Consider the following 26692-nt stretch of genomic DNA (forward strand, 5'->3'; position numbering starts at 1 on the left):
CCGGGTGCCTTGTTTTAGTGTGTTTACTTGCGGTGGGGGTTTCACAAGGCTGCGGCTGTTGCTGTTGGGGATGGGAAAGGAAGGGGATGGGGAGGGTTTGTCAGGGTGGACGCGTCGCGGGAACGACGAGTTCGTCTGTTTACCTACCGCATCTACACCACACTGCACTACCTACCTATAATACCTAAGGTAGGTAGGTACGGACGCCATGCTGTATGTACGGAGTGCCGTACGTAGTACACACACACACTAGGTACCCTACGCATGTAGTGTACCATACCGGTAGTACACCATGTCGCGGGTGGGTATCGGCGAGTGGACACTAGCGACAGAGGTGAGGTGAGCGACAGGTGAGGGAGAGGTGAATTAAAGGTGGGAATTGGCCAGAGCCGTGGTCTGGATTGGCAGCGATGGGCGATGAGATGCTGCAAGTCGGCCAACCTGCGTCGCGTCGGCTGCAGCTGCACCACGACCTGCATCTGCACCACGTCCTCGCCAGCACCACTCACAGCAGCATCTGGTGAAAATTCTCTTTCCGGAGGCTGGGAGTCAGATAAAGAAAGAGGGAGAGAGAGAGGCCGGAGACCGTCAATACAGTAGCCCAAAGGTGGCATAGCACATCATCCCCGGTCAATGGTTTGTTTGGTTTTAGTGATGTATTGATTTATTGATTATTGGCTTAATCCTCCATCGCTCCGGAGGGGGTTTTTATTGCCAGGTTTTTTTTTGGTTTTGATTTGTTTTACCCCCCCTTCCCTCCTCTTCCCCTCCACCTTCTTCTACTCATGTGCGTGTGTTGCCTCATTCGGGGAGACAAAAAGGCCTAGCCCAAGTCAAGGTCTGAGGCGTTCGTCGCTTAATTTTCCCCCCTTGTCTGGGACTTGTCGTCATTCTTCTCCCGCTTCTCCATCGCTCTCGCTGGCATCCTCGCCCTCTTTGTTCTTGATCTCGGCGTGGATTGTCGGTGAAGAGGGCAAAGGCAAGTTTCTTGTTGCATTGCATGTCGGTCACATCGGATCATTAAGGTGCTGGACAACAAAGGTAAATTAAACCAGGGTCTCTGCGCTACCTTATCCTTACCTTGCCAGGACCCTTTGCCTTACAACCGTAGATTGGGCTTCACCTCAATAAACAACAAACAACAACACACACACGCCCCACGGGCCACAGACCGCCCACCTACCATAGTACACCACCTACCAGGTACAGCCCACACTTGACAGTCACTGCCCACCCGCCCGCCCGTCTGCCCGCCGCCGCAGTCGCAGTCGCAGTACCTGGTTGCTTTACGCCTCACCTCTGCCGCCTTTGTACCTACGGACTCGACTCGACTCGACTCGACCCTGGCCGAGCTCAACGCCAGCCAACTCACACACCGACACGGCACGATAGTTGCTTGCTTGCAGTCTTCACCTGTCGTCGACCGTCTGGACGCGCTAGCCATACTGGCAATTTGCCATTTTTCCTCACGCTCTTTTCCCCCTTAATTTTTTTCCTTCTTCACTGCCCTTGCACCTCGTTCCGTCGCATCGCGATCGTCGCTTGGAGCTTATCCCGGCACCACCAACTCTACTGGACGGACTTGCGCCCGACGCGATCGACAAACATACACACCCGGACAGCGCACTCGTTTACCGTTCTCGCCTGCCTTACCTTCCCCTTGTGTGATTTGTACGGCAGCCAGTCAGCAATGACCCCGGCCCATTAGCGAGACCACGCGACCGAACGACCGACCGACCGAACAACGGCATCGCCCAACCCCCGACAATGGTTCGTGTCACGGAAGAGTTGGCTCTGCCCGCCGAGCAACTCACCCTCTACCACGCCTCCGATCCCCTCCTCGGCCACCTGCCCGTCCTCATCTTCCATGGGCCCTCCACCACCGCCAACTACACCCTGAACAGCTCCCGCGTCCAGATCCACGTCTACAGCCCCGCCGGCTTCCAGTCCTTCCCCCGCCTGACTATCCAGCCCAACTCGCCCTTCTACGCCGTTGTCAACCACCTGCCGCGCGAATGGCAGGGCGACGAGATCTACCGCGGCCTCGCCTTCGGCCTGTACAAGTACTTCCAGGAGCTGCCCGAGGTCGTCAAAAACCACCTCAAGAACACATACCCGACCACGAGGGGGCGCCGCCCGGGAAGTGGGCCGGCGCTGTTTGGCGAGCAGCATGCCGCCGACCTCGCCAAGAACATGACCAAGAGCGAGAACACCGCCGAAGTCCTCGAGACCTTGCAGACAGCTCTTCAGACGCAGCACCTAAGCAATGTCGACCTCGACTTTGTCCTCCCCCCCGGCTCCATTGTGCCGCTCCAACCTGAGGATTTGGAGGATGCGCTGGAGGACGCGCTGGAGGATGAAGAGGATTTTTTGGACCCGACATTGCGCCAATATGGAGGATACATGTCGCTGGTGAAGCTGCTAGGAGAGCCAGTCTTTCTGCCCACGTCGAGACTACGGAGAGCGCCATCGAAGCCGACCTCGTTGAACCGCAGCAAGTCCTTTTCCAAGGACCAAAAGGTGGATCTGAGAATGAAGCTGGGAGAGCTGTTCGATACCGAGGAGAGATATGTGATGAAGCTGAACGAGCTGGTGAAACACATCGCCGACGACTTTAGACAATCTGCGAGACGGCGCGACCCGAGCAGCCGGAGCCCTTCCGAGGAAGAGCTCGAGAAGCTCTTCCCCAAGTCGGCGGACAGGATATTGCAAGTCAACTCTGCATTCATGCAAGAGCTGCGCGAGGTCATGGATGATACCGAGGAGGACGCAGTGAAGGACATGGAAACGACGACGATCGCGCTCATGGGGTCGAGAATGGGATCGCCGTCCAAGATGAAGGACCCCAGCGGCGCACTGGCAATCGCGAAGCTATTTCTCGAATGGTTCCCTAGGTTTACGGATTGCTACCAGGATTATATCCGCGCAAGCCAACACTTCCCCACGCTTCTCAACTCGTTCCTCGACGAGCAATCGAGCTTCCGACAGCGGGTCATCCAGACGGGCGAGCAGACTGTCCGCTCCATCCTCATTGAGCCCGTGCAGCGTCTTCCGAGGTACAGTCTGTTCATCGATCAGATCGTCACCTGCCTTCCCATGACACACCCTGCGCTGCAGCCGATGCTCAAGGCGCGCGACATCATCACGAACATCTGCTCGATGGACGACCCCCTCCCCGACAAACCGCAAGTGACGAATCGTCTGCGCAACATGGTCGAGAGTTGGCCTCTCGATCTTGAACCGCAGGGAAGATTGATTCTCGCCGCCGACTTCGTCGAGCTTCCTGCCCCCTACCGCTTGCTCGACCCGCCGCAAATGGCGGAGCGCTCGGGTATCTTTCTGCTATTCTCAGATTGTCTAGTCATCCTGAAGAAGTTAGGACCGAAGCCGATGACCGGAAAAGATCTCTTGCGGGAAATCGATAAGCCCTCGGCGGCCGGCCTCCTCATGTCAATGACCAATGCTGCGGGCGGTCAACCATCCTATGAGCTCGCATTCACTGGCTGGCATGTCCTTGCCGATGTCCGCTTCACCGAGTCGGCGGACGGCAAGCTCGTTTGGATGACTTCAACCCAGGAGATGAAGGGGGCACATGCGGGAGAGTGGGTGACAGGCACTGCTGTCACATCGCGATGCTTTTTCCTTGAGGAGACGTTCACCAGAGCATCGAAATGGACAGAAGACATTGTGAAGGCCCGCGTCGAGGGCAGGTTTTCGGAGAGGGAGCGCGAGGACCCGTCCTGGACTCTCCGTTCCATCAAGATGCCGGACACCAACCTCGGGTTCTTCGCCGCTGTCTTCCAAGAGGGCGCGGACCAATTGATCGAAGGTCGGAGGGAGCCGGCGCCGATCCGTATCGTTATTGACCACGAAAAGGGCACCAAGGGGGCGCCGATTGGCCATTACGGTGTTGAGATTACGGTCAACGTCAAGTGCGGTGGTGATTTGAAGAAGGTCAATATGCAAACCGCCGGCTTAAATGGGAGACTTTTCTCAGACGACGTGGCGTTGGATGATTTTCTGCCCACGCTTACACGGCGAAGTAAGACATCATGCCTGTCATATGAAAACGAAGCTAACCGTGACCGCAGTTATTCAACTCCTCGCCATGCAGTTCAACGTGTCCAATATGCGACTGGCACCCGCTCTCGTTTCATACTACACCAAGATCCTGAAGGGTCTGCCTCTAATGACGAGGGCAGAGAAGACGAGATCGTTCCTTGCTTCATCGCCTGTCAAGGGTCTCTTCTCGAGCATCTGGGGCGGCTCCACCAACACCGAAGCACACAGCCCGCCCAAACACAGCCGAACCCCGGTGACCAATGTGTTCCCGCCGCCGGTCTCACGAGCAAACAGCGAGACGGGCTCCCTCTATGGCTCGGCCAGAGGCAAAGACGCCATCAAGATGGGCGGCGATGACCGCCCTGAAAACCCGCTCGTGCGGTTGGAGCAGACATTCACGGGATACGTTGCCAGCATGCAGGCCCGCAAGGGTAGCATTATCGGAAGAATGCTCCTGAACCGATCAGCGGCCGACGAGCTGATGGTCAACGATCTCTACAACCGTCTGATCGAGAGTCCCTTCGACCTCGATGCGTCTTCCGAGCTGGGTGCGGATGTGATATTCGTCGCGTTTGAGAAGTTCATCCGCATCGCATGGTGCGAGCAAATGGGCCCGATCATGACGAAACAAGCCCTGGACACGCTGCTGGAACGGATGAACCGACAAGTCCCGGGCAACTTTGCCGACTTTGTCAACTTCATGTTCAAGGACATGGCGCCGCAGAATCAGAGGGCGTTTACGGCTCTTATCAAGCTGCTCGCCGATCTGCTCGACGGCTGCGGCAATGACGGCGACAGAGGCATCTTGACAGTGTCCTTCGCAGAGCTCTTGGTCTCGGACGGCACGGCGCAAAACTACATCAACCTCCTGGATCGCCTGGTGGAGGACTGCGACAGGATCTTTGATGACGCTGGTTTCGGCATAAATCTCACCGTCCAACAAGCCTTTGAATCGATGAACTCTCGTAGCGGCAAGTCCCATTCGGGCTCGCTGACGTCAAACACGTCCTCGATCCGGCGGAAGTTTGGCTTCGAATCTCTGCTGCGACAAAACAGCAAGAACGACTCGGAGCGGCCGTCCGTCTGGCGCACGCTCAGCAAACACGGCAGACACCCGGCTTCTGCGGATGCCGCCTCGAGTTCTAGTTTATCAAAGATGACATCATCACGCGCGAGATCTATCGACTCGGGTTCGCAAGCCGGGCCCAACAAGCTCCGGAGACCTGGTTCCCGGGACAGACCACCCATTGCCGGTGCTTTCGACGAGGTCCCGAGGCCTACCAGCTCGCAGCGACTCGACATGCGCTTGGAGACCATCGGCGAGCCTGACGTTGAAGCAGCGCCTGTCAAGTCATCGAAGAAGAAGCGCCGTAGCTCGCTCTCTGATCTAAGAGGCCTGATGGAGGCAGCAGTTATCGACGACCCCCGGGAGAAGATCGAGGAGGCATTGATGCCGTTGCGCATCAACAAGCAGACATCCGAGAAGTTCAACTCGTCTCCAAGGGTACCGTCACCCTCTAGGATACCGATAAGTCCGACATCCCATAGCATGCGGTCCCCTCGCTTAATATCCCCTCGCCAAAAGGAGAACCCGTCCTTGGCAGATCTATTCTCGACTCCTGTACCTCCCGATCGCGAGAACACGCCCAGGAGCACGCCCAAGGGCCATGGCAGAGGCCTCTCCACGTCGAACATCCCAACGCTGAGGCCTTCACGTCCAACCGGCTCACAGTCAAGCGATTCAATCCCACGGCCGTCCACCAGCCCCGGCAAGCCCCCAGGCAGCGGTAAGCTTCGCCTGCAGTCACCTCAAAAGCTGCGGGAGCGGCTGCAGACAGAAAAGAAGGCCGTCGAGGATGTGGATGCATCGCTGAAGTCGGAGCTGTCAAAGATTGCCGAAGAGATGTCGCGTGTCAACTCGGGCCTTGGCACACGCACCAATACGCTGGACCTGCGCAAACTCACATCGTCGGTCAAGACGCTAGAGGAGCGGATCCCGAACATGATGGCGGAGCTCACGGAGCGACAGACGGCGATCCAGCGCGACATGGAAAGCACGCTCAAGGCGTCGGAGACGAAGGTCAAGAGCATAGACCAGCTCTACAGGGAGTCGACGGCGGAGAACGAGCTCATGTACGAAAAGTTCAACAGCGAGCTTGGCAAGATTGTCAAGGCCCTCAAGGGCAGGGGCAGAGAAGACAAGGAGGAGCTCATCAGGAGCCTGCGGGAGCACAGCGAGGAGACGGCGCGAGTCAAGAAGGAGAATGCGCGGCTGAAGAGGGAGATTATCAGCCTTCGGACGGTAATGAAGGGTGCCGACACGTGAACGTGACCGGAACAAAACTGGCGTGGAAAGCGGAGCGGGACGGCACGGAATGCGTGTAGGATTCGGTCTTGTGGCGTTTTGTTTTTTCCCCCCCAATCTCTCTTACTTCCGGGAGGCTTTTTCTGTCTTTGTTTTGGTTTGGGATTATGCGATGCGAGCGAGTCCATGGTTAGGGTGTACTACTATTGCTACCGGTCTGATTTGTTGGCTTCTTGCACGAACCCGGCTCGAGATGGGCCGGGTAAGAAAAGGGAATTGGTCCCCTTCAGTTGGGCCTGAGCAAGGCAGGTAGGCAGCAGGCAGATATAGACGGGGGGGGATAAGGTTTGGACTTTTGGGGGGGGGCTTGGATGGATGAACGGGATGTGGGATGCGGTATACCGGCGTGGGGAGGGAGAGAGAGATACAGGCAGGAACGGGTCTGGACTGCATGGCGAATGTGTGTATATCCCGTACGGACCAGATGAATTGAAGCATAATGACTGAGTTCTCGAGATGAAGTGTGCTTGCATATGTTATCACCCTCCGCCCAGAGGGGATGAGATGGGATGGGATGGGATATGGGATGGTTAGGCGCTTTTTCGCCGTCCTAGGGTTTCATTAATTACGGCGCTGAAGAAGGCTCAGAAGACGGCAAGGGACGGACCACGAGCAAGTGCTTGTTATCCGTCGGGGCCCGTCTTCTTATTCTCAGACGGCGTCGATCCTCTACGCCGTCCACGGAGCGGCTCCATTGTTCAAGACGTTAGGTAGGTACACACACCGCCCGAACGCGACGGACGACCCCGCGCTACCTTTATGAAGAATTAGGTAATTGCCCAAGATGCTTTATTGGCATAGATTGGCCTGTGGGAAGGGTTTGCTTAAACCGCCGAACGGCCCGTGCTCGCCATCGCCCGGTGCCTGGCCCTGCCACCTGAAAATTGCCGGGCGACCCCTCCTGCCCCCCTCCTCCCCCCCTCCTCCCTCGGTGGTGCGTCCGCCGTTGTGCGCTGGTGTGGTGCGCTGGTGCGCTGGCCCGGCCTGTTTCGTTTCAATGGTGGGCAGCGCCTGTAAACAAGTGGAAAATTCCTTGGCATTTGTGAGCCCAAGAGTGGGCGGTGGCCCCTCGAGGCCCCACTCGCGCGTCTAAACGGTAAACCACCCCGCCAAAAAGAAAGTGAGAAACATCACCATAGACACCACCCGCACACCACACGCACAACCCACGAAAGCCCACACCACACCACACCACACCCACCCACCGCCTCTTCCTACGCCTGGGTTGAGTCAGTTACGGGCTTTTCTTTCCTTCCCGGCCAGCATCCTCACCCCCCGTGGAACCATTCCACTATTCCATCCGCCATTCTCATCCCCTCGACACGACGACCGACACACACCATCGTTGGGCGCATTCGCTTCTGAGAGACGCCGCCGGATTCCCCAACGACACGCAAAAGAAACAAGACGACGGCCCAGCAAGACTGCGTGTGGATCTCGGAACACCACGCACCGCTGAACCCGCCCCAACATGGAGGACCAGCTGGTTTCGCTGTTGGCGAACACCCAGAGCTCCGAGCAGGGCCCCCGCCAGCAGGCCGAGATCGAGCTCAAGCACGCGCGCACGAATCCCGCCTTCCCGACCTCGCTGGCTAACATCGCCAACCACAACTCCATCGACACGGGCATCCGCCAGGCCGCCTTGAGCACCCTGCGCCTCTTCATCGAGAAGAACTGGAGCCCCGAGGATAGGGACGTCTCCGAGGCCCCTGTGGAAATTTCCGATGCCGCGCGGGAGCAGCTGCGGAACACTCTGCTCGAGATCGCCCTCAGCAACGAGGACAAGAGGCTTGTGAAGATTGCGGCAAGGTATGGTGGTGCCCTGTCTACCCAGCATCCTCAATTCGACCTCAAGGAACCCTCCCCGCGACCACGGGACCGAGAACGAGAACCGTCCTGCTGACTGACCCTTTTCCCCCGCCTTTAGCTATGTCATCGGCAAGATTGCGTCGGCCGACTTCCCCGAGCGGTGGCCTACCCTCCTGCCCACCGTCCTGGGCGTCATCCCCACGAGCACCGACAAGCAGCTCCACGGCGCCCTCCGCGTTCTGGGCGACATTATCGATGAGAGCCTGAGCGAGGACCAATTCTTCACCATGGCTCGGGACATTGTCAAGGCAGTCACCGAGGTCGCCCTGAACGAGGGCCGGAAGCCCAACCTGCGCGCCCTCGCCATCTCCGTCTTCCGATCGTGCTTCGACCTCATGGATATCGTCAAGGAGGACCACATGAAGGAGGTCAAGGGCTTCGCCGAGGAGGCCCTCAAGGACTGGTACCCCTTCTTCGCCCAGGTCCTCAAGTCCCGCCTGCCCGACGCCGCCGACCTCACAAGCGGCCAGCCCGAGAGCTGGAACCATATTATTGCCCTCAAGCTGCAGGTCGTCAAGACCCTCCTCAAGGTCAAGTCCGTCTTCCCTCACCTTCTTCTGCCGCACAGCACCAGCCTCTTCACCGCCGTCTGGGAGGAGCTTTCGCTGCTGCAGAAGCCGCATGAGGACCTCTACATTGGCCACGAGGCCCAGGGTCGGCTCGAGGACTCGGACAGCCTGCCCTACACTCTCGACTTCCTGATCCTGGAGGAGCTTGACTTCCTGAACCAGTGCTTCCGCGCCCCACCCGTCCAGGCCGAGCTCGAGGCGCAGTTGTCTGCCCACGCCTCGGCTCAGGAGACCCCCTGGATGGTTGACGTCATGAAGATGGTCGTCGGCTACTCCCGCATCAGCCGCGAGGAGGAGGAGCTGTGGGACATCGATTGCTCCTTGTACCTCGCCGAGGAGACATCTGTCACGGCAAACTACACTGCCCGCACGGCATCCGGCGACCTGTTGATCAAGCTCGGCGAGTGGTACAGCGAAAAGGCCGTAGAGGGCCTCTTTGGCTACACCAAGACACTCTTCCCCGGCGACGGTTCTTCATGGAGAAGCCAAGAGGCGTCCCTCTACCTGTTCAACATGCTCCTCAGCGACTTCCAGGATATGGAGAAGCCCATTCCTGAAGCCGTCTCCGAGGCCTACCTCGGCCTCGTCGACTATGCCGTCAACCAGCCCGAGCAGCCTCTGCTGAGAGCGCGCGGCTACCTCGTCGGAGGCACCCTGGCCCGAGGCTTCCAGACCCCGCCCGCCCTTCTCGACCGTATCATCCAATGCATCACCTCCGAGGAGTCCGAAGTCGTCCAGGTTGCCTGCATCAAGGCCGTTGAGGGTTTTATTCGCTCCGGCAGTGTGACTGCTGACCGCCAGGTTCCCATGATCAACGCCATCGCCCAGTACATGCAGAACAAGGACCCCGAGGAAATGGAGGATGCCGACGAGCTTCTCGTCACCCTTGCCGAGTCCCTGCGTGCTGCCATCAACATGGACACCAGAATCGTCCTTTCTCCAGATGTCCCGTCTGTCGACCTTCTCTTCATGGTTGCCAAGCTTGGCGCGTCCAACTTCCAGGCCACCATGCTCATCTGCGAGGCCTTTGAGGAGATTGTGCGCACTCTTTCCGACACCGCTTCTTACACGGCGCTCTGTGCCAAGATCCTACCTACGCTGACTGCGGCCTTCAACACCGCGAACGTGACCCAGGACGACCCCCTCGTTACCGTTGCCACCGAACTGCTCACCGCTCTTGTCGAACACGGCTCCGAGCCGCTGCCCGCCGGATTCGTCGCCGCCACGCTCCCCAAACTCAACCGTCTCCTCATGGAGTCAAACGAGGGCGAGGTTTTGCGCCCTGGTGCCGAGTCTGTCAAGTATCTCCTGATGCACGACCACCACCAGGTTTTCGGCTGGCACGACGAGAACGGTCGATCGGGTCTCGAGGTCTGCCTCCACATCATCGATCGTCTCCTGGGACCCTCCGTCGAGGACAACTCCGCTTCCGAGGTCGGTGGCCTCGCGGCCGAGCTCGTCGAGAAGGCCGGCCAAGAGCGTCTCGGTCCCTTCTTGCCCCAGTTGCTGCAAGCCGTTGCTACTAGACTGGCGTCTGCCGAGGCCGCTCCTTTTATCCAGTCGTTGATTCTTGTCTTTGCTCGCCTGTCCCTGGTGGGTGCTCAGGACGTTGTCGAGTTCCTCAGCCAGATCCAGATCAACGGCAACACGGGTTTGCAGGTTGTCTTGAGCAAATGGCTCGAGAACTCTGTCAGCTTTGCCGGATACGACGAGATTCGTCAAAAGTGAGTTGGATTGTTTGCCAGTTGCAACGTGAACGTAACTAACCCCAGTAGCGTCATTGCTTTGTCCAAGCTCTACTCTCTCAACGATGCCCGTCTTGCTCAGACCATGGTCAAGGGCGACCTTGTCGTGAACAGCAACAACGATGGCAGAATTATGACGCGCTCGCGTGCCAAAGCCAGTAAGTACAACGCCGAATTTTTCCATTGCCTAGATTGCTAATTCAATTACAGACCCCGACCAATACACCGTTATCCCCGCATCTCTCAAGATCCTCAAGGTCCTCATCGAGGAGCTCTTGTCCGCTTCCGGAGCAAACGCTGCCGCCAACGCCGCGGCGGTGGCGGCCGCAGCCGAGTACGCCGACGAGGAGAACGACGACGGCTGGGAAGACGACCCGGACACGCTTGACCTCAGCCTCGGCGGCACCAAGTCGGACCTGATGTCCTTCATCGAAGGCTCGGGCGCCCGCCAGCGTGACGACGAGACGCAAGCGTACCTGACCGAGTTCTTCCTGCGTGCGGCGCGCGAGAACGTGGCCAACTTCCAGGAGTGGTACGGCATGCTCACCGAGGAGGAGCGAGGGAAGCTCAACGAGCTGGCCAGCGCTGCGGGCCAGTAGGAAGGCGCTGCGGCGGAGCCGAGCGGTGAGGGTTCTTCGACGTCGACGGTGGATGCGGCGGCGTCAATGAGCATGGTTCAGCCGCAGTTACCGGTGAATTCTGCGAGGATGCGGAATTTGAGGAAACATTTTTACTTTTAACGCACGCATGGGTGTGGTGAGCACGCGCTCCCCGCCTCTTGTCGACCTGTCTCGTCCGCTACCAATGGGGTTGGAGGGGTAATTGGGAAGCAAACTTAGCAATCCTATTATGGCAGCAGTAGGGGGTATATATAGAGCGTCCCCGAGGCTCCGAGGGTTGGCAAGGGGGGAGGACTGACGACGAACAAAATAAGAAGAAGAGAAAAAAAGTAACCCAACCGAAAAAAGGTGAAAGGTCTTTGGAATGGACAAATGAAGGAATGAAACTTGTAGATAGAAACCACCTTTTTAGAAGACGAGACAAGAAGAACAAATGGGCGATAGCTTTGGCTATACCGGCCGGGCTGCGGCTACGGCAATGACGATGCGGTTGTGCGGGAACGATGTTTTATTTTTTTTTCGAAAGTTCTAAATTTTCTTTATTGGTGGGGCATCGTCGTGTCCTATAATTCTAGATAAACTCAGGTCGTGAATTGAGACGAAGCTCGGGTTTGAATATCTGTGCGCTGGAGTGGTCGAGGATAAGCGTCTTCTGTGATGTGTCGGCGCGGTCGTGGTGGTTGTGAGGTGGCCATGAATCTGAATATACGGAAACGAAAGTCTCCTCCATCCTCCCTTTGTATTTAAAAAAACGTAGTAGTGATGGCAGATGCTTGCTTGCCGTGTCTGGGGTAAAATGCAAATCTAGAACCGTAAACAACCCCTAAACGGGATTCTCTTGACGGAAAATGAGGAAAATACGATGATTGATGGTATGTTCCGTCGGCAGAAGATATTCCCCCACGTGCCTACCGGGCAGCGAGGACCCGCGCGCGCTTGGTTCTTTCGTCTCTTTTCATCTTTCACTATTTCTATCACATACCTACTCCCATGCATAGTGAATGGGGCAAATGCTGATGCGCCGCCGCGGAGGACGACGGGACGTGTTGGAGCCGCACCCCCGGTCCGGAAGCGGTGGTGGGTCAGTGGTCGGCACCGGTCGGCGGGGGGAGGTGCCCCCGGCACACGCTTTCCACGCCCCTTTCTTCCTTTGTTTCTAGGGGGTTTTGTCGACTCGCGCATGGAAATTGAAGGAGAAGGTTCCGGGTCGAACCCCTTCACAATGGCACAGTAGTGAGCGATGAACAGAGAGCGTCTCTGAGATACCCCCCGGCCCGCATCAGTCCAGTTTTTGCATATCGGCCACAGGTCCCATTGAAAACTGAAAACCCCCCGGGCGATGACTCCGTAACCTGCATGGATTATTGCCCACCCGAAGACTCCCCCCCATCCCACCCACCCGACCCAGAACCCCCACTCACATTTTCCCCTCTTGCATCATAATGCCTCAACTGGGTGTGGTTCTTCAACAACAAACAAGGCAAGATGGCCGAGCGGTCTAAGGCGCTAGCTTCAGGTGCTAGTCTAGTAATAGGCGTGGGTTCGAATCCCACTCTTGTCACAATAGTGCGAGCGCAAGCTCGCAATTACGTTTTCACATTTTTGCCATATGGTCTGTATTGGCGATGAATTGCTGTGATGAAGGAAGACTGCAGGCACGGAGTAGAGATGGATGGGGTTTTGATGTGGGTGTTCCGCGGGGGGTTACAGGTGTGGCGGTGGCCGATGCTCCTCATCTTTCCGCCGCCGTGCACCACGATAAACGCAGAAAAACTGCCTTGGACGGGTGAGGATGCCAGACAAAACGAGCTGTTTATTGGTGTTTGCATAATGTATCGTTAATAAGGAGGCAAGAGGCTCGAGTACGGGAAAAGGCAGATTGCGAGAGTCAAATTTGATTCGCTAAATACGAGGTGAAAGAACCTGTTCTTCTACAGGACCAGAAAAAACAAGGCTCATTATCTACAGTAAACAAGTTGCTTCGCTCAGATTTAACAATAAACAACTCTCACACAGCCCCCCCATCTAATAATTTAGGCAAGCACACACGGAAGACACCCCGTCAGTTTTTACGCTTCTTCTTCAATCTCATCCAAAATGACTGTGCCGCACACTCCCAAGACGGAAAGAAAAACAATCCCAGAATAACGTAATGTAACTGAAGAACGCTCCTGGCAATGCAAACCGACACACCAATCAACGTTTTTTTCAGTGTCGAGAGAGACACGGACACGCACTCACTCACAAAACGCGGAGACACAACTCACACTCACACACATATATACGCACACATATACGCACACACACGCGCAAAATAAACACGCACACACACGCACATACATACACACACATACACACGGTATCCTGGCGTCGAGCCGCAGATTGAGCCACATGCAGGCTTAGCTACATGCCGAGACTGACACGAACGTCAGTCTCAGGGGGAGGGGGAGGAGGAGGACGCCGGCTGCTTCTGCAGCGCCTCGACGAGCGAGGTGAGCTTGTCGATCTTGTCGTTGAGCTCCGAGATGCGCACCTCGACGGCGGACGGCGCGTCCATGTCGTCGACCTCGGAGGCGCGGACCTGGAGGCGCGACTGGTGCTCCTCGGGGCGGGGCGACCGGCCGTGGCGGTAGCCGGAGGACGGGCGGTTGGCGTGCAGGGCGCCCCTGGAGCGCTGCCTGGTGACGCCGGTGGTGCCGCGCGGGCCCTTGAAGCCGGCGAACTCGTCGGGCAGCACGCGGCGGCGGATGTTCTCGTACAGCTGGATGATGCCGACGATGGGGAGGTGGGTGGCCTTGAGCAGCATGATGCGGCCGTGGCGGAACTTGTCGTTGGACGGGAGGAAGAGGCGCAGCGGGCGGAAGATGACGAGGGCGATGAGGTTGAAGGGCGGGTAGAAGTGCGTGAGCCGGTTGCTAGTCGAGGCCTCGAGCACGTAGACGCTGTAGACGTACAGGTACTCCTCGCGCGCGTGGGTGATGACGCGCGAGAAGCTGTTGGACAGCATACCCGTCAGGGAGCCCATCAGGAGGAAGGACGACAGGATGATGAAGATGACCATGAGCGGGGGGCCGAAGAACTGGTCAATGTCGTACATGATCTCGATGCCGACGTAGGTGGAGCCGAAGAAGATCTTTGTCAGGATCATGGTCATGTGGGAGAAGTTGTAGGCGTCCTGGCCGATGAGGGAGAAGGTCGTGAGGAAGCCGAGGTAGACGATGACGACGAGCACCATGAACTTGACGAAGTCCTTGCCCATCTCCTTGAGACACGGGATCAGCGTGCCCCAGTAGGGCGACAGGCTGAGCAGGGAGAAGACTCGCGGCACCATGAAGAGGGCCTCGAGCGCGAAGACGTTGAACGCGGTGTCGGTGATCTTGCGGTCGTCGTTGACCATGCCGATGACCCCTGTGAGACATGTCAGCCGTTGCGTTTTTCTTTTCTTACTTCTTCTCCTTTTTCTTCTTGGGGAGAGCCGGTTTCAACTTACTCAGAACCGCAAAGGTGATGCCGATGCCTATCATGACCATGTCGAAGAGGTTCCATACATCCGTCGCGTAGAAGATCGTGCCGGCATCAGCCCACTCGCTCAGCTCATCGTACAGGAAAGCCGCCAGCCAGATGTACAGGACGACCTCGTTGTGGGTGATGCGCTCGGTGTTCTGCTCGACGAGAACGGAGTAGTACAGGCAGAGGAAGACGAAGAAGAAGAAGGCCTCCCAGGCCTTGAGGTACTTGGGGACCCGCAGGCGGGAGAAGATGTCGGCCGTGTGGGCGTTGTAGAAGCGGGGCTTCTTCTCGGCGTGGACCGAGAGGCTGTCCCAGAAGATGATGTCGCCGTTCCAGATGCCGGTGACGATCTTCTGCACGACGTGCTGGCTGAGGAAGCGCTTGGCGTCGGCGACGGCCGCGATCTCAAGCGCGTTCAGGTTGGTGAAGGGCGAGGTCGGGTCGTCCTCCTCCTCGTCCGTGTCGGCGTGCATGCTCATGGTGAGCCTGGAGAGGGACGACAAGAGCTGGTAGCGCTTGGCGCTGCTCCCAGGGCGGACCGAGGCGCGTCTGCTGCCGCCGCGGTTGGCCCAGCTGCCGCCGGCCAACAGAGGCGAGTGCTCATTGCTCTCGACGTCAGCGTCGGGCGGCGGAGTCTCGGATCCCTTGGGGTCGGGGATCTCATAGAGACAGAAGTCGACGGCCTCCCGCTCCGACAGGCGGGTGAGGAATCGCCATGCAACAATCTCGCAGGCGTTGGCGCGTGCTTCGCAGAGCCCCTTGTTGGACTCGGCCTCGTCAACGGCGTAGTGCCACTTGAGGGCGCTAGAAAACTCGTCAGAAAATTTTCATCGGCGCCATGGTCGCTCGGACTGAGATGGCAAAGTGGACTGAGAGACTCAAGAGAGACGAGAAGAATGATTCCCGCAGAACAGGGAATTTCAGTAAACAAACTTACAGCAGCGCGTTGACAATGGCGGGATTGCTGCAGGTGTCGGTCAGATGCTCGACCAGGACCCTCAAGGGCTCGCCGGCGGCCGTCGTCCTGAGCTGCTCAAAGGTGCTCGGCAAGACCACGACATCGGTGAAGTAGCTAAGGTCGCGGATCCGTCAGTACTCGGTCGCGACGAGGCGGCTGCAGACGGCGGAAACTTACACGGAGAGCTTCTTCACAACCTCCCGGAAGGTGTCGGCGGTTTCAATGTCGGGCAGCTCAAACGTGTCGAAGTGCATGGACACGGGGCTCAGGTCCCGGGACTTGGGCAGTTTCTTGGACTTGACGCGGATCGGCATCTTGGACAGAGACGGGGATTGGCCAATGGTCAAGAGCGGCTTGTGAAAAGAGACGTAATGGCAGGCTGCGGTGGTCAGCAAACGCAACGGGTGGTCAGCAATTGACAGCGCCGCGTTCTTGCACCCGGATGCAACAACACAACAGCTACGGGAGCGGAGGCGGTAAAGCAGAAAGGTGGTGAAGGATGCCGAGCCAGAGGACCCCGAGGACGAGATGGCTGCTGCTGCTTGCTGGTGGCTGCACGCGCCGAACAGGGGTAAAGTGGACCCCCGCTCAACTGGAAACGAAGAATTGAGCGGGGCCGCCGCGGGGTCGGAACAACTGTCTGCAGCCGGCCCGTGCGTCTGCTCTGATCTGCTTGCGGCTTAGCGCAGCGCGGTGGGTTTCCGATGCTAAGAATAAGACAATCCCGAAAAGCTTCGCGCATCCTTCGACAGAGAGCCGGTTCATCGCTCCTCTCTGTCAATGGGGTCAAAGTGACGCAATCACAGCATCTGTTCGTATAGTTTTCTCGTGTTCTGTGATGAGCCTGCGGTCTTACTGTATCACGATACAACATATGCATCTTGGGTACTTCTCTCAGAGCTCATTACCCACTAGCGAAGGCAGGTTGATTACGGCATCCATTCGTCGGTTTTCGTTACGTTTTTGTGGCATTCGCCATGGAGTCTCTTCTCTCCAGGCCAAACCCGGTTTCCCAACCGTCCACTCGCAGGTCGCACGCACTTCGAAATAGGCAAGTGAGCTAGATCCATGGTCGTATCCACTGGAGGTAGGGAGAGCACAATTGAGAGAAAGCCAGTCAGTTGCCTTTGTTTTCGTCCATCGCTCGTGGTCCAGGGTTCTGCCACTCAGCCACGTGTTGATGTCAACCACCGTGAAGCCACTTCAACGCTAGAACTGCAGCATCCAAGACCGGAAGAACGCGTAACAGGGCAGTAACAAGCCGCACGCTTGCGGAACATTTCCCGCGGTAGGGCTGGTTTAGAATTCACCAAGGCAATCTGTAATTCGCCTGTTCAAAAGGACTTTGGTGTATTGGGTCCTGTTGCCTGGTTTCTCGAAGGATTCGGGCGGAGGGGCTTCGCTTATGACGCGGCGCTGTCTAGTAGACCAGACGACGACAGCAGATCAATGAGTCTGCCACAGCTGAGCCTCACTTCATACTCACGAAGTCGAACACGAACACCAAAAAAAAGGACCTTTTGCGTTCAGGGGTGGGCGTCTCCCGGGAACGCAGAAATGGATATAACATCTACAACTTCAGACGTGAGTTCGGACGAAATGGGACAGACACGCTCAATAAATCATCCCAAACCACAACAACCATGACCACTCTCTCTTCGACACCGACTCCTACCACAGGCTCGACTGCCAGCCCAACTTCGTCCCAATCGCTCGCGTCATGCACGACGGCCGTTCCGGGCAAGTATGGACACGTCCCGATCGACGCGTGCAACTCCTACTATGCCTTTGATCCCAGCTTTGAAGGCAACACGGCTTTTGCAGTCATCTTCGGGCTGTCACTTGTTGCACACATCACCCAAGCAATCGCCTACAGAAAGGTACGCGTGGTCGTCCGGCCGTCTTGCTTTTCCGAATTGATCTGACACCCGCCTAGAGATTTTGCTGGGTGGTATGCGTTGGCGCGTCGTGGGAATTGACGGCCTTCATTCTCCGGGCTATCGGCTCGCGGGACCAGCAGCAGATGGGATACCAGATTGGCGGGCAGCTCCTCTTCCTGCTCGCGCCGCTATGTTGGTTTCACTGTATCCAATGGTTCCAAGCTACAGCCAAGCTGACACCTGCCAGGGATCAACGCCTTTGCGTACATGCTGTCGGCCAGGCTCGTGTACTATGTCCTGCCTGACCAGCGCGTCTTCCGCACCAAGGCGACCTCGCTCACAAAGATCTTTGTCACTGTGGATGTCCTCTGCTTCCTGGTCCAGGCCGTCGGCGGCGCAATGATGTCCAATACGGAGGCCGCACCGGGCGACACCATCTTGCGGACGGGCCAGCAGGTGTATATGAGCGGCTGCGGTCTGCAGCTCGGCTTCATCGTCGTCTTCTGCGGGCTGATGGGCCGATTCTACGTAAAGATGAAGCGGGCGCAGAGACTGGACCTCAACTTGAAACGGGTACTGGCAATTGTGTGGGTGATGTACGCGGTTTTGCTTCTCATCATTGTAAGTGTAAACTTTTTGGCGCCCTCTTTGCGGGGCTTGATGTTTGACAAGTCGGGACGAATGAGCCGAGCTGACATTCGCGGAGATCCGAATCATCTTTCGGTTGGTCGAGTTCGGGCCCGGGGCCAACATGAACAATCCCATCCTGACCCACGAGGGCTATGCGTTTGGGCTCGACGCACTGCCCATGGCCCTCGCGCTAGTGCTGCTCAACGCCGTGCACCCGGGCATCGTGCTCAGGGGAGAGAACAGCGAGTTCCCCCGGCTGTCGAGGAAGGAGAAAAAACAGCTTAAGCTTGAGAGGAAGGCGGCGGCGCTGGAATCGAAGCATGCCAAGAAGGCGGCCAAGGCGGAGAAGAAGCAAATGAGAAGCGGCACAGGGCTGGAGGACGGTGCAGAGGTCGCCATGGAGGAGCGACCGCTAAGGACGGATGGGTATGACAGCGCTGACAGCACCGACGCTAGGAGAGGGTATGCCGTTTAGAGGGGGGGCCACACTCGGTCGGTGGTGGCCATCACGGCGTGTGTAACGATGATGCGCGATGTCTCAATAGTTTAGTGCGTAGCTCAGGCGTTTTTGGCAGTTGAAAGGATGCATTTTGTGATACGTCCGAGGGCGCCATCCCTGCATTAGACAGCGGTGACTGGTCGACCTGCCGTCATGAAACAAGCGCTGCCGTCGAAGAAGCACGCATGCAATGGATGATCTCTAGATTCGGACTCCCGGCAGCGTGGCTGCAGGATTACGGTGTACAAACGAATGGGAGAATTGGGCATGTCCATCATAGCAGGTTGGGATGACGATCCTGCACTTTCGTTGCTCTTGCTATGTATGCCCTGGTGCTGTTTACTGTACCATAGTAGTGCTGGCAAACCAGACCCTGCCCTGATTGCCCGATATGACAAGCACCGCCACGGGGATCCACCCGGACCGGGAGTTAGCGCGGGTTAAAAAAAGCACCCGGGCTCCTGCTAGCGCCCCACCAACCCGCACTGTCCCACTGTGTTTCCACCAGTGACCGTGTACTGGAATACAGTGTCAATTGGAAATCCAATGTCCGAAGGATGCATTGGAGTCAGGTCGAGTGGAGGCGGCGCACACAAGCGTGGACGACGCGCCTCGACTGCCCCCTGCCGCTGGCGCAAATTCACCTCCTTGGGAGCTCCATCCCTAGCTGGGTCCCAGCTCCTCCAATATCCCATCGAACGAGTTCCAGCATTCTTCTCCCACCCTTGCGGGTTTGGGGCCCAAACCAACAGTTCAGACCGGCATGTATGGAATATAATGATGGGCCCCCAAAGAGACCAGAAACCAAGGCGGCCCCCTTCGCCCCTCCCCCAAAGGCTTGAGACCAATGGCGAAAGGGGCGGCAGCTTCTAACAGAGGCGGTGCGCCGGTGCCAGGTTGGGACAAACCGCTGCCGTGTGCCTGTATCAGCTCATGCAAAAGCAAAAAGCAACGGGAGCCATGCGCCGAGAGTTTACTTCCAGCGAGCCAACGAGGGTCGATCACCCGTCCGCAAACCAAACCCTCCCGCTCTCCTCACCTGTTCCATGGGGTGGTCAGTGTCAGGTCAGCCGAGGCGTGAGCTCGGCCGGACGGTGGGCACAGGAGTTGGAGGGAAGAGTTCTTGGTGCTTGTGTTGTGTCTGCCTCTGCTCCCGTAACGTTTCGTTTGTAGCCCACACTAGCTTCGCACTCACCGGCACCAAGCCTTCTTTTCTTGTCTTGTGCTGCCTAAACAGAGTATTTCTGGGTTCTCAGATCCGCACGGACTGATCCCGGGCGGCGCTTTCTCTCCTCGCCACGGCAGAGCGCCTCCATCGACCCAAGAGATCGTCCAACCCCGGCAGCGCCCCAGCGGTGCAAGCCTGCAGCCGTGATACGCCCACCAGTAAGGCGTTGGTTTCTCCTGCATCCCGGGGCTCTCGCGAGTCTAGCAAAGGCGCATGCTTATGACGGAAGGATCTCTAAACCGCAGCTCCCCAACCAGCATCGGCCTCGTTAGTCTCGCCCCGAACCATCCCCCCCCTTCTCGTCCATAGGTCCCTGTTCCGATCTAAATTACACCTCGTCTCCCAATCCCTCGACAGCACGAGCTTTCTCTCCCTCATTCTTTTCCTCCCGTCTATCCTGGTCTATCGCCCTATATTTCCTTTATCTTTCACCGTCTCATTTGTTCCTTGTACGTTTCTTAATTACATGGATGCTACCGAGCAACCAGTCTCATCTTAGCCCGTCATAGTAACAGAAGTCGGCCAACATCACCAATCGAACACGAACAGGAAACTCAACAACAAGGGAATTGGGAAACTTTGAGGGCGAGCGAAGGAAATACCCCCCCGCGCCACCACGATGCAGTTCTACGACTGCCTTTCGCGGCTGTCGCCCACAGCAGCGGTGCTGCTTCTCTCCCAGATCTTCGCCCTCGCCAATGCCGGCGCTCTTCCCAGCAAAACACAGCAACTTGGCCTCCGTACATTAGACGTCGTCAACTGGCCACTGGCCACACCGGCGCCATGGCTGGGCATGGTAAGGAGACAGGATGACAGCACCAACACCGTCTGCGGTTACATTGGCGGTGACCCGAACCTACCGGCAACTTGCTCTGCCGGATCCCATTGCGCCATGGATGCCTCGGTCTCGGCCATCGGCTGCTGCGCGAACGGCGTCGCCTGCACAACTGGTGTGTACACCAGCTGCGTTGACCAGAGTAGCTCCACCCAAAGTGTGGTGGATCCGTACGTCTACACCTGCGGAGGCTCTAATGTGTGCTATCGCAACACCTACGATGGAGGCGCCTATCAATATGGATGCGGTTCGTCTAGCCAGGGTACCAACGTCGCCGCTACCGCTTCTGGACTCAGCACGACGGTGCAAATTACACGCGTTACGGGCCTCGTCACGGCTCAGGCGAGTTCTTCATCATCCAGCACCAGCACCAATTCCAGCTCATCTACTTCAACAAGCTCTACTACTAGCTCCGCGTCAAGATCCACTTCATCAACGACCTCTACTACATCAACCACGATATCTTCCACTGAGTCGCCGACGCCTACCGAGTCCCAACAGCCCCCGGCTTCCAGCGCCCCGCCGGCCGGCGCGGCTGCAGAGGGATTGAGACGCCATGGCGCCACCATTGGTGGAATCATTGCTGGTTGCGCAGTCTTTGTCGCCATCGTCTCGGTGGCTATCTGGATGTGCAAGCGCAAGCGCGGAAACCAGCGTCTCGGCCCCGGTCTTGGCAAAGGCCCTTCGTACATTAGGTAACACCTTGATCTATTCTGCATACGTGCCTTTTTTTCTTGTCAAATGCTAACACCCTCCACAGCCCGGTTGCCAACAAGAATGACTTTGCCCCCGTGCCCGGCAGAGAAATGTTCGACCAGGCGGGGTACGGCCACCCGGCCATGATGCCCGGCGCCCACGGCACGACCACCTCTATCTCGGCAGGCAGATCCGCCACCACGCTCCCAGCGTCCACCCCCGGGGGCTACAACCTCCCAAGCGGCGCTTCCGCGTCGGGGGCATCTCGCTTTACCGAGGACCAAGAACTGCTCTCGCAACCCAACGAGATGGAAGAGTTCCAGCGTGGCTTCAACGATGCCATCACTCGCGGAAGCGATAACGGCCCTTCTAACGGCCCTTCTACTACTACGAAGACGGGGCCCAGCGTTGGCGGGGAAGGCAATGGCGCCGGCGCCGGGTCCAAGCAGACTGTGGGATCAGATGAGAGGCCGTTGTGGCAGCAGAACAGAAGGCAGAGCCGGAATCTGATGTGGATGTGAGGTGGGACAAGGGGTATGGGCAGCGATTCTAGATGAAAGCTGATCAGGCACGGTGTTTGGCGTTGGTGGATTTCTGCCATATGAGAATGAGTTATTGGTGGCCTTGCGCCTACCGAATATAATCTTTTTTTTTTGTTCGGAAACACCCCATCGAATTTCCAAGCGCTATAATATGCATGGGTGTACTGGGTCCAAAAAAAAAAAAAAAGGGTCTTCTTGGCCGTCTAAGACCAGCTTGGCACGTATTGTGCCAATGTCTCATTCTAGCCAAGCTTTGGACATTGCAACCCCCTTGCGTTTCTGGCTAAAACACAATAGCCATCACAGCCCGTAGATGACATTTTTCACGACGCCTTGGTCAACGTTGGCGCCGCACAGGAGAATGACGCTCGTCTGGCCACCTAGGCCCTCGGCAACCTTGTTAAAGCCCGCAAGAGCGAGGGCAGCGGAGCCCTCGACAATCATGTTCTCCTCAAACGCGAGGGCTCTCATGGCCGCCGCGATCTCGGCCTCGTCGCACTCGACAACGTGATCCACCACCGCCGTGGCCAGCGGGAGCGTGATCGAGTCCTCGTCCATGCCGCCGGCCACGGCCTCGGCCAGGGTGGGCAGGTGCTCCGTCTCGACGACGCGGCCGGCGGCCATGGACTCGGCCAGGGCCTTGGAGTTCTTGGCGGACACGCCGTACACCCGGGTCCGCGGGCTGAAGGCCTTGACGACGGAGCCGATGCCGCTGATGAGGCCGCCGCCGCCCATGGAGACGAAGACGTTGTCGACGCGCCCGCACTGCTCGAGGATCTCGAGCCCGATGGTGCCCTGGCCGGCGACGACGTCCGGGTCGTTGTAGGGCGAGATGTAGGCGTAGGCGCCGGACGCGGCGAGCTCCTGGGCGTGGCGCTCCGCCAGCCCCGTCTCGGCGCCGTGCAGGACGACGGCGGCGCCGTAGGCCCTGATCTTCTCCAGCTTGGCGGGGAACACGGTCTCGGGGAGCACGACGGTCAGGTCGCGGGCGAGCGAGTGCGCGGCGCACGCGGCGCCGATGCCGTGGTTGCCGGACGACGCCGTGACCAGCCTCCGCCGGTCGTCCGGGGCCTGGGCCGAGATCTTGGACGTGGCGCCCCGGAGCTTGAAGGACCCCGTCAGCTGGAAGTTCTCGGCCTTGAACAGCACCTTGGCGTCGTGGCGGCGGCCGGCGGCGCGGGCCGGGATGAGGGGCGTCTGGTAGACGTGGTCGCGGATGCGGGTTCTGGCCCGGACGGCGCTGGCGGCCACTTCGTGCAGGGAAAGCGACATGTCTTGGAGGTCCTTGCTCAATAATCGATCTATGGCGTTCTAAAAAAAAGAAAATATCACGGTACCAAAGAATAACTAGTTGAACGTATTTATGATCTATGCGTTTCTGCCCTTTTTATTTAACTATTTAGATGGTTGTCAAGATATAGCTTGTAAGTTGAGGGTGTCATACAGAGCCAGCGCCCTGCCAATGACTTTGTTCACCGACCCACCCAAAGGGCTTCAACTCTGATTGGCCCGAGCAACCTGCCCACCTTGAGCCCATGCCTGCTGGGGCATACAATACTACAGTACATGTGTCTACGTACGTACACGTCCAATGTCACAATGTCGTCCAACAACCGAGGCTCCGTAAAACGAACGGGGGTTGATGTGGCCTGGACCAGCGAGCTGGGATCCATACGGCCGATTTCACGGGCCCACCAGCGGCGTCCGGGGGGCTCACCCCCCGCACCGGTAATTGGAAACCTGGTACGAATACATCCATAGTAGTGTATAGTAATATAGTAGTCTGTGACAGCGTGCTGGCGCCAACTGGCATCCTGAGCGAGGGCCTCGAAAAAGGCTTAGCTCTGCGGACGACATGTGCCAAGTCCTCGAATGCGATAAGAAAGTAATTTATCATCCGGTCCGTCCAGTCTCAGATCTGAGGGCCTATGCCGTTTTGCAACTTTGTTCCCGGGCGGGGAAGTAGGCTTCTCCAGCCGGGTCCAACAGCGCTAGACACACCCGGCTGACTCGCTGTCGAGGGCCGTTGGCAGGGGAAAAGGGCTTTAATCAGGCGTACCGAAATAAGGATATCTTCTTTGCAACCCGCATACAGAGATTGGTGCAGATTGCGCATCCGTCCGTCAACCATGATCTGGGGAACGTAGAGCCCCCTTGGACCGCTGGACCCCTTTTACTCGGCCGGGCGGTGAAGACTTTTTCTACACACTGCGTGGCCTCAACTGACTTGGCGGTATGGTTTCGCAGGGGTGTCTGTGTTGTCCAGGTGTCGGCCAGCCACTCGTGTGCTCTCTTGTGGGCGCCCCTGCATAATATTGCCCACATTAGCGGGGTCCGCTGGCGTCCGAGAAACGCACAATCCGGTTAGGTCAATGTTGACCCATCGCGACCCCGTCTCGGGTGGCAGTTGCAGCTCCCAGCATAAATCTGTCCACACTGCCAGAGCTCGACCGAAACCCAAAACCCTTCAACTCGCACCTCTGAACGAGTCCATCGTGGTTTTGAAAGCTGCGCGCAACCCATCCGCAGCCTCCATCAACGCACGCTACCGTCCATCATGGCCTCAACAAAGGCACAGGGCGCGGAGCTCGAGGGTGACATTACCTTCATCGCAACCCCCGCCGCCCAACCCTCCAAGTTCGCGACCGGCGAGGACTGCGGTGTCAAGATCACCAACGTGAGTATCCATCCTTCCGCCCGCCCTCCCAACGTCGCCGCCCGAGGCCAGTCGATGCTCTTGCCATCAATTGGCCTCGACCGCCGCTCCGCGATCCGTCAACCCCAGAGCTAACATCCTCCGCCCAGTTCCCCACCATCAACAATGCGCCCCTCCCCGCCGAAGGTCCTGGCGGTGAGTCCTTCTCCAACTACGTCCTCGGAGCCATCCTCCTCGGCGTGCCCTTCTGGATCACCCGCATCTTTGGCGGTGGCCTCAAGACCTTCATCTTCTTCTTCATCCTCCTCGTCGTCCCTCTCCTGATCGCCTTCTGGACCGTCTCCTCGCGCTTCTCCCCGCGCATCAACGACAAGGTCAAGCTCCCCGGCCGCCCCGTCGAGCACTACATCACCTTCAAGAACGACGCCGACCGCGTGAGATGGAGCGGCCGCAACAAGATCCCCATCCAGACCTTTGGCGAGCTGTACCTTGACGGCCTCGTCGACTTCAACGGCGACTGCCTCGACGCCTTGGAGTACCGCCACGACTGGTCCACCTTCGCCTTCACCTGGTCCCTGTTCCACTTCATCTTCTTCGAGTTCGCCCCCGACGTGCTCTTCCACTCGCGCCAGCAGGATGAGGACCAGATCCGCCCCACCTACGACAAGGGCAACGACCACTACTCGTACTTCCTCGGCCCCCGCATGGTCTACACCAGCGGTCTCTTCTCCGACCTCACCCGCGAGGAGACGCTCGAGGAGATGCAGGACAACAAGCTGGCCGTCGTTTGCGAGAAGCTCGCCCTGAAGGAGGGCGAGTCCCTCCTGGATATCGGCTGCGGATGGGGCACCCTCGCCAAGTTCGCCAGTGTCAACTACGGCGCCCACGTCACCGGAGCCACCCTCGCCCGCAACCAGGCCGCCTGGGGCAACGACGGCCTCCGCCGCGCCGGCATCCCTGAGGAGCAGAGCAAGATCCTGTGCATGGACTACCGTGACATCCCCGCCAGAAAGTTCAACAAGATTTCCCAGATCGAGATGGGCGAGCACGTCGGCATCCGCAGGCTCACCACCTTCTTCCGCCAGTGCTACGACATGCTCGAGGACGACGGTGCCATGTACGTCCAGCTCTCTGGTCTGCGCAAGGCCTGGCAGTACGAGGACTTCATCTGGGGTCTTTTCCTGAACAAGTACATCTTCCCCGGCGCCGACGCTTCCACCCCGCTTGCCAACTACGTCGGCTGCCTTGAGAGCGCCGGATGGGAAATTAAGAGGTAAGTCTAGCATCACAGCCTGGGGGTTTCCCCCTCCCCGTTTGGCCCCGGGCATCATATACTGACATTCGAATAGCGTTGACACCATCGGCGTCCACTACTCCGGCACCCTCTGGCGCTGGTACCGTAACTGGCTCGGCAACGCCGAGACCGTCAACGCCAAGTACGGACAGCGCTGGTACCGCATCTGGGAGCTCTTCCTGGCGTGGTCCACCATCGCCTCCCGCCAGGGCAGCGCCACCTGCTTCCAGATCGTCGTCGTCAAGAACCTCAACGCCAACCACCGCATCGACGGTGTCGCGTCCCAGTTCGGTCTTTCCGGCGCTCTCGCTGCCGCCAAGGCTGCCGGCAAGGCTATCCTCAACAAATAAAGCATATAGGTTATTATGCTTCAGGATGGCCTGTGTATCGTGGTGGTCCGCGGACCAAGGGTACTCTCACCCCCGCCGTCCTAGGGACTTTTCCGACGCGCAGGCCAAAGGGCAGGCTTTCCGCATACTGCCATGTGTCATGTAATGAGATCGGACTTTAGAAGTTTGGGCTTGAATGAGATACGGGCATAAATGATGATTGCTACATGAGCTAGAATAGAGCTGGGCGCGAGTCCTCCGTCCTGCATCGATGAATACAACACCACTGGTTTCAGTGATAATACAAGCATGAAGACCGTCCGCGCCCGGCGTGGCCAGTGACCAACGTGATGACCGGCACCTGAACCCCGACGGCTTTGGGCTAGATGCAGCAATCTACACGCC

At 58.0% G+C, this 26692-nt stretch overlaps 7 protein-coding genes across 7 annotated transcripts; 5 read left to right on the forward strand and 2 right to left on the reverse strand.

Moving 5' to 3' along the window:
• Nucleotides 1–1767: 1767 nt before the first annotated feature.
• EsH8_IX_000170 (uncharacterized protein) lies at nt 1768–6388 on the forward strand (the record flags this gene model as incomplete). The annotated part of the gene is made up of 2 exons (XM_083266506.1): nt 1768–4042; nt 4092–6388. 2 exons carry the CDS (start codon nt 1768–1770, stop codon nt 6386–6388), a joined length of 4572 nt encoding a protein of 1523 aa, XP_083130071.1.
• Nucleotides 6389–7898: 1510 nt separating this feature from the next.
• EsH8_IX_000171 (karyopherin KAP114) lies at nt 7899–11209 on the forward strand (the record flags this gene model as incomplete). Its single annotated transcript, XM_083266507.1, has 4 exons — nt 7899–8236; nt 8355–10589; nt 10641–10768; nt 10821–11209. The coding sequence occupies 4 exons, from the start codon at nt 7899–7901 to the stop codon at nt 11207–11209; spliced, it is 3090 nt and encodes a 1029-aa protein (XP_083130072.1).
• Nucleotides 11210–13664: 2455 nt separating this feature from the next.
• Nucleotides 13665–16640, reverse strand: EsH8_IX_000172 (ion transporter; the record flags this gene model as incomplete). The annotated part of the gene is made up of 5 exons (XM_083266508.1): nt 13665–14638; nt 14721–15544; nt 15678–15812; nt 15876–16077; nt 16607–16640. The coding sequence occupies 5 exons, from the start codon at nt 16638–16640 to the stop codon at nt 13665–13667; spliced, it is 2169 nt and encodes a 722-aa protein (XP_083130073.1).
• A 701-nt stretch (nt 16641–17341) lies between these two features.
• EsH8_IX_000173 (RTA1 like protein-domain-containing protein) lies at nt 17342–18683 on the forward strand (the record flags this gene model as incomplete). Its single annotated transcript, XM_083266509.1, has 4 exons — nt 17342–17578; nt 17635–17770; nt 17826–18199; nt 18285–18683. The coding sequence occupies 4 exons, from the start codon at nt 17342–17344 to the stop codon at nt 18681–18683; spliced, it is 1146 nt and encodes a 381-aa protein (XP_083130074.1).
• Nucleotides 18684–20554: 1871 nt separating this feature from the next.
• Nucleotides 20555–21987, forward strand: EsH8_IX_000174 (uncharacterized protein; the record flags this gene model as incomplete). Its single annotated transcript, XM_083266510.1, has 2 exons — nt 20555–21465; nt 21531–21987. 2 exons carry the CDS (start codon nt 20555–20557, stop codon nt 21985–21987), a joined length of 1368 nt encoding a protein of 455 aa, XP_083130075.1.
• A 321-nt stretch (nt 21988–22308) lies between these two features.
• On the reverse strand, nt 22309–23280 carry EsH8_IX_000175 (tryptophan synthase beta subunit-like PLP-dependent enzyme; the record flags this gene model as incomplete). The annotated part of the gene is made up of 1 exon (XM_083266511.1): nt 22309–23280. The coding sequence occupies one exon, from the start codon at nt 23278–23280 to the stop codon at nt 22309–22311; it is 972 nt and encodes a 323-aa protein (XP_083130076.1).
• A 1285-nt stretch (nt 23281–24565) lies between these two features.
• EsH8_IX_000176 (uncharacterized protein) lies at nt 24566–26308 on the forward strand (the record flags this gene model as incomplete). Its single annotated transcript, XM_083266512.1, has 3 exons — nt 24566–24685; nt 24814–25937; nt 26014–26308. The coding sequence occupies 3 exons, from the start codon at nt 24566–24568 to the stop codon at nt 26306–26308; spliced, it is 1539 nt and encodes a 512-aa protein (XP_083130077.1).
• Between the last annotated feature and the right edge of the window lie 384 nt (nt 26309–26692).

The sequence above is a fragment of the Colletotrichum jinshuiense genome, chromosome 9 (genome assembly GCF_051148585.1).
Source record: "Colletotrichum jinshuiense chromosome 9, complete sequence".
NCBI lineage: Eukaryota > Fungi > Ascomycota > Sordariomycetes > Glomerellales > Glomerellaceae > Colletotrichum > Colletotrichum jinshuiense.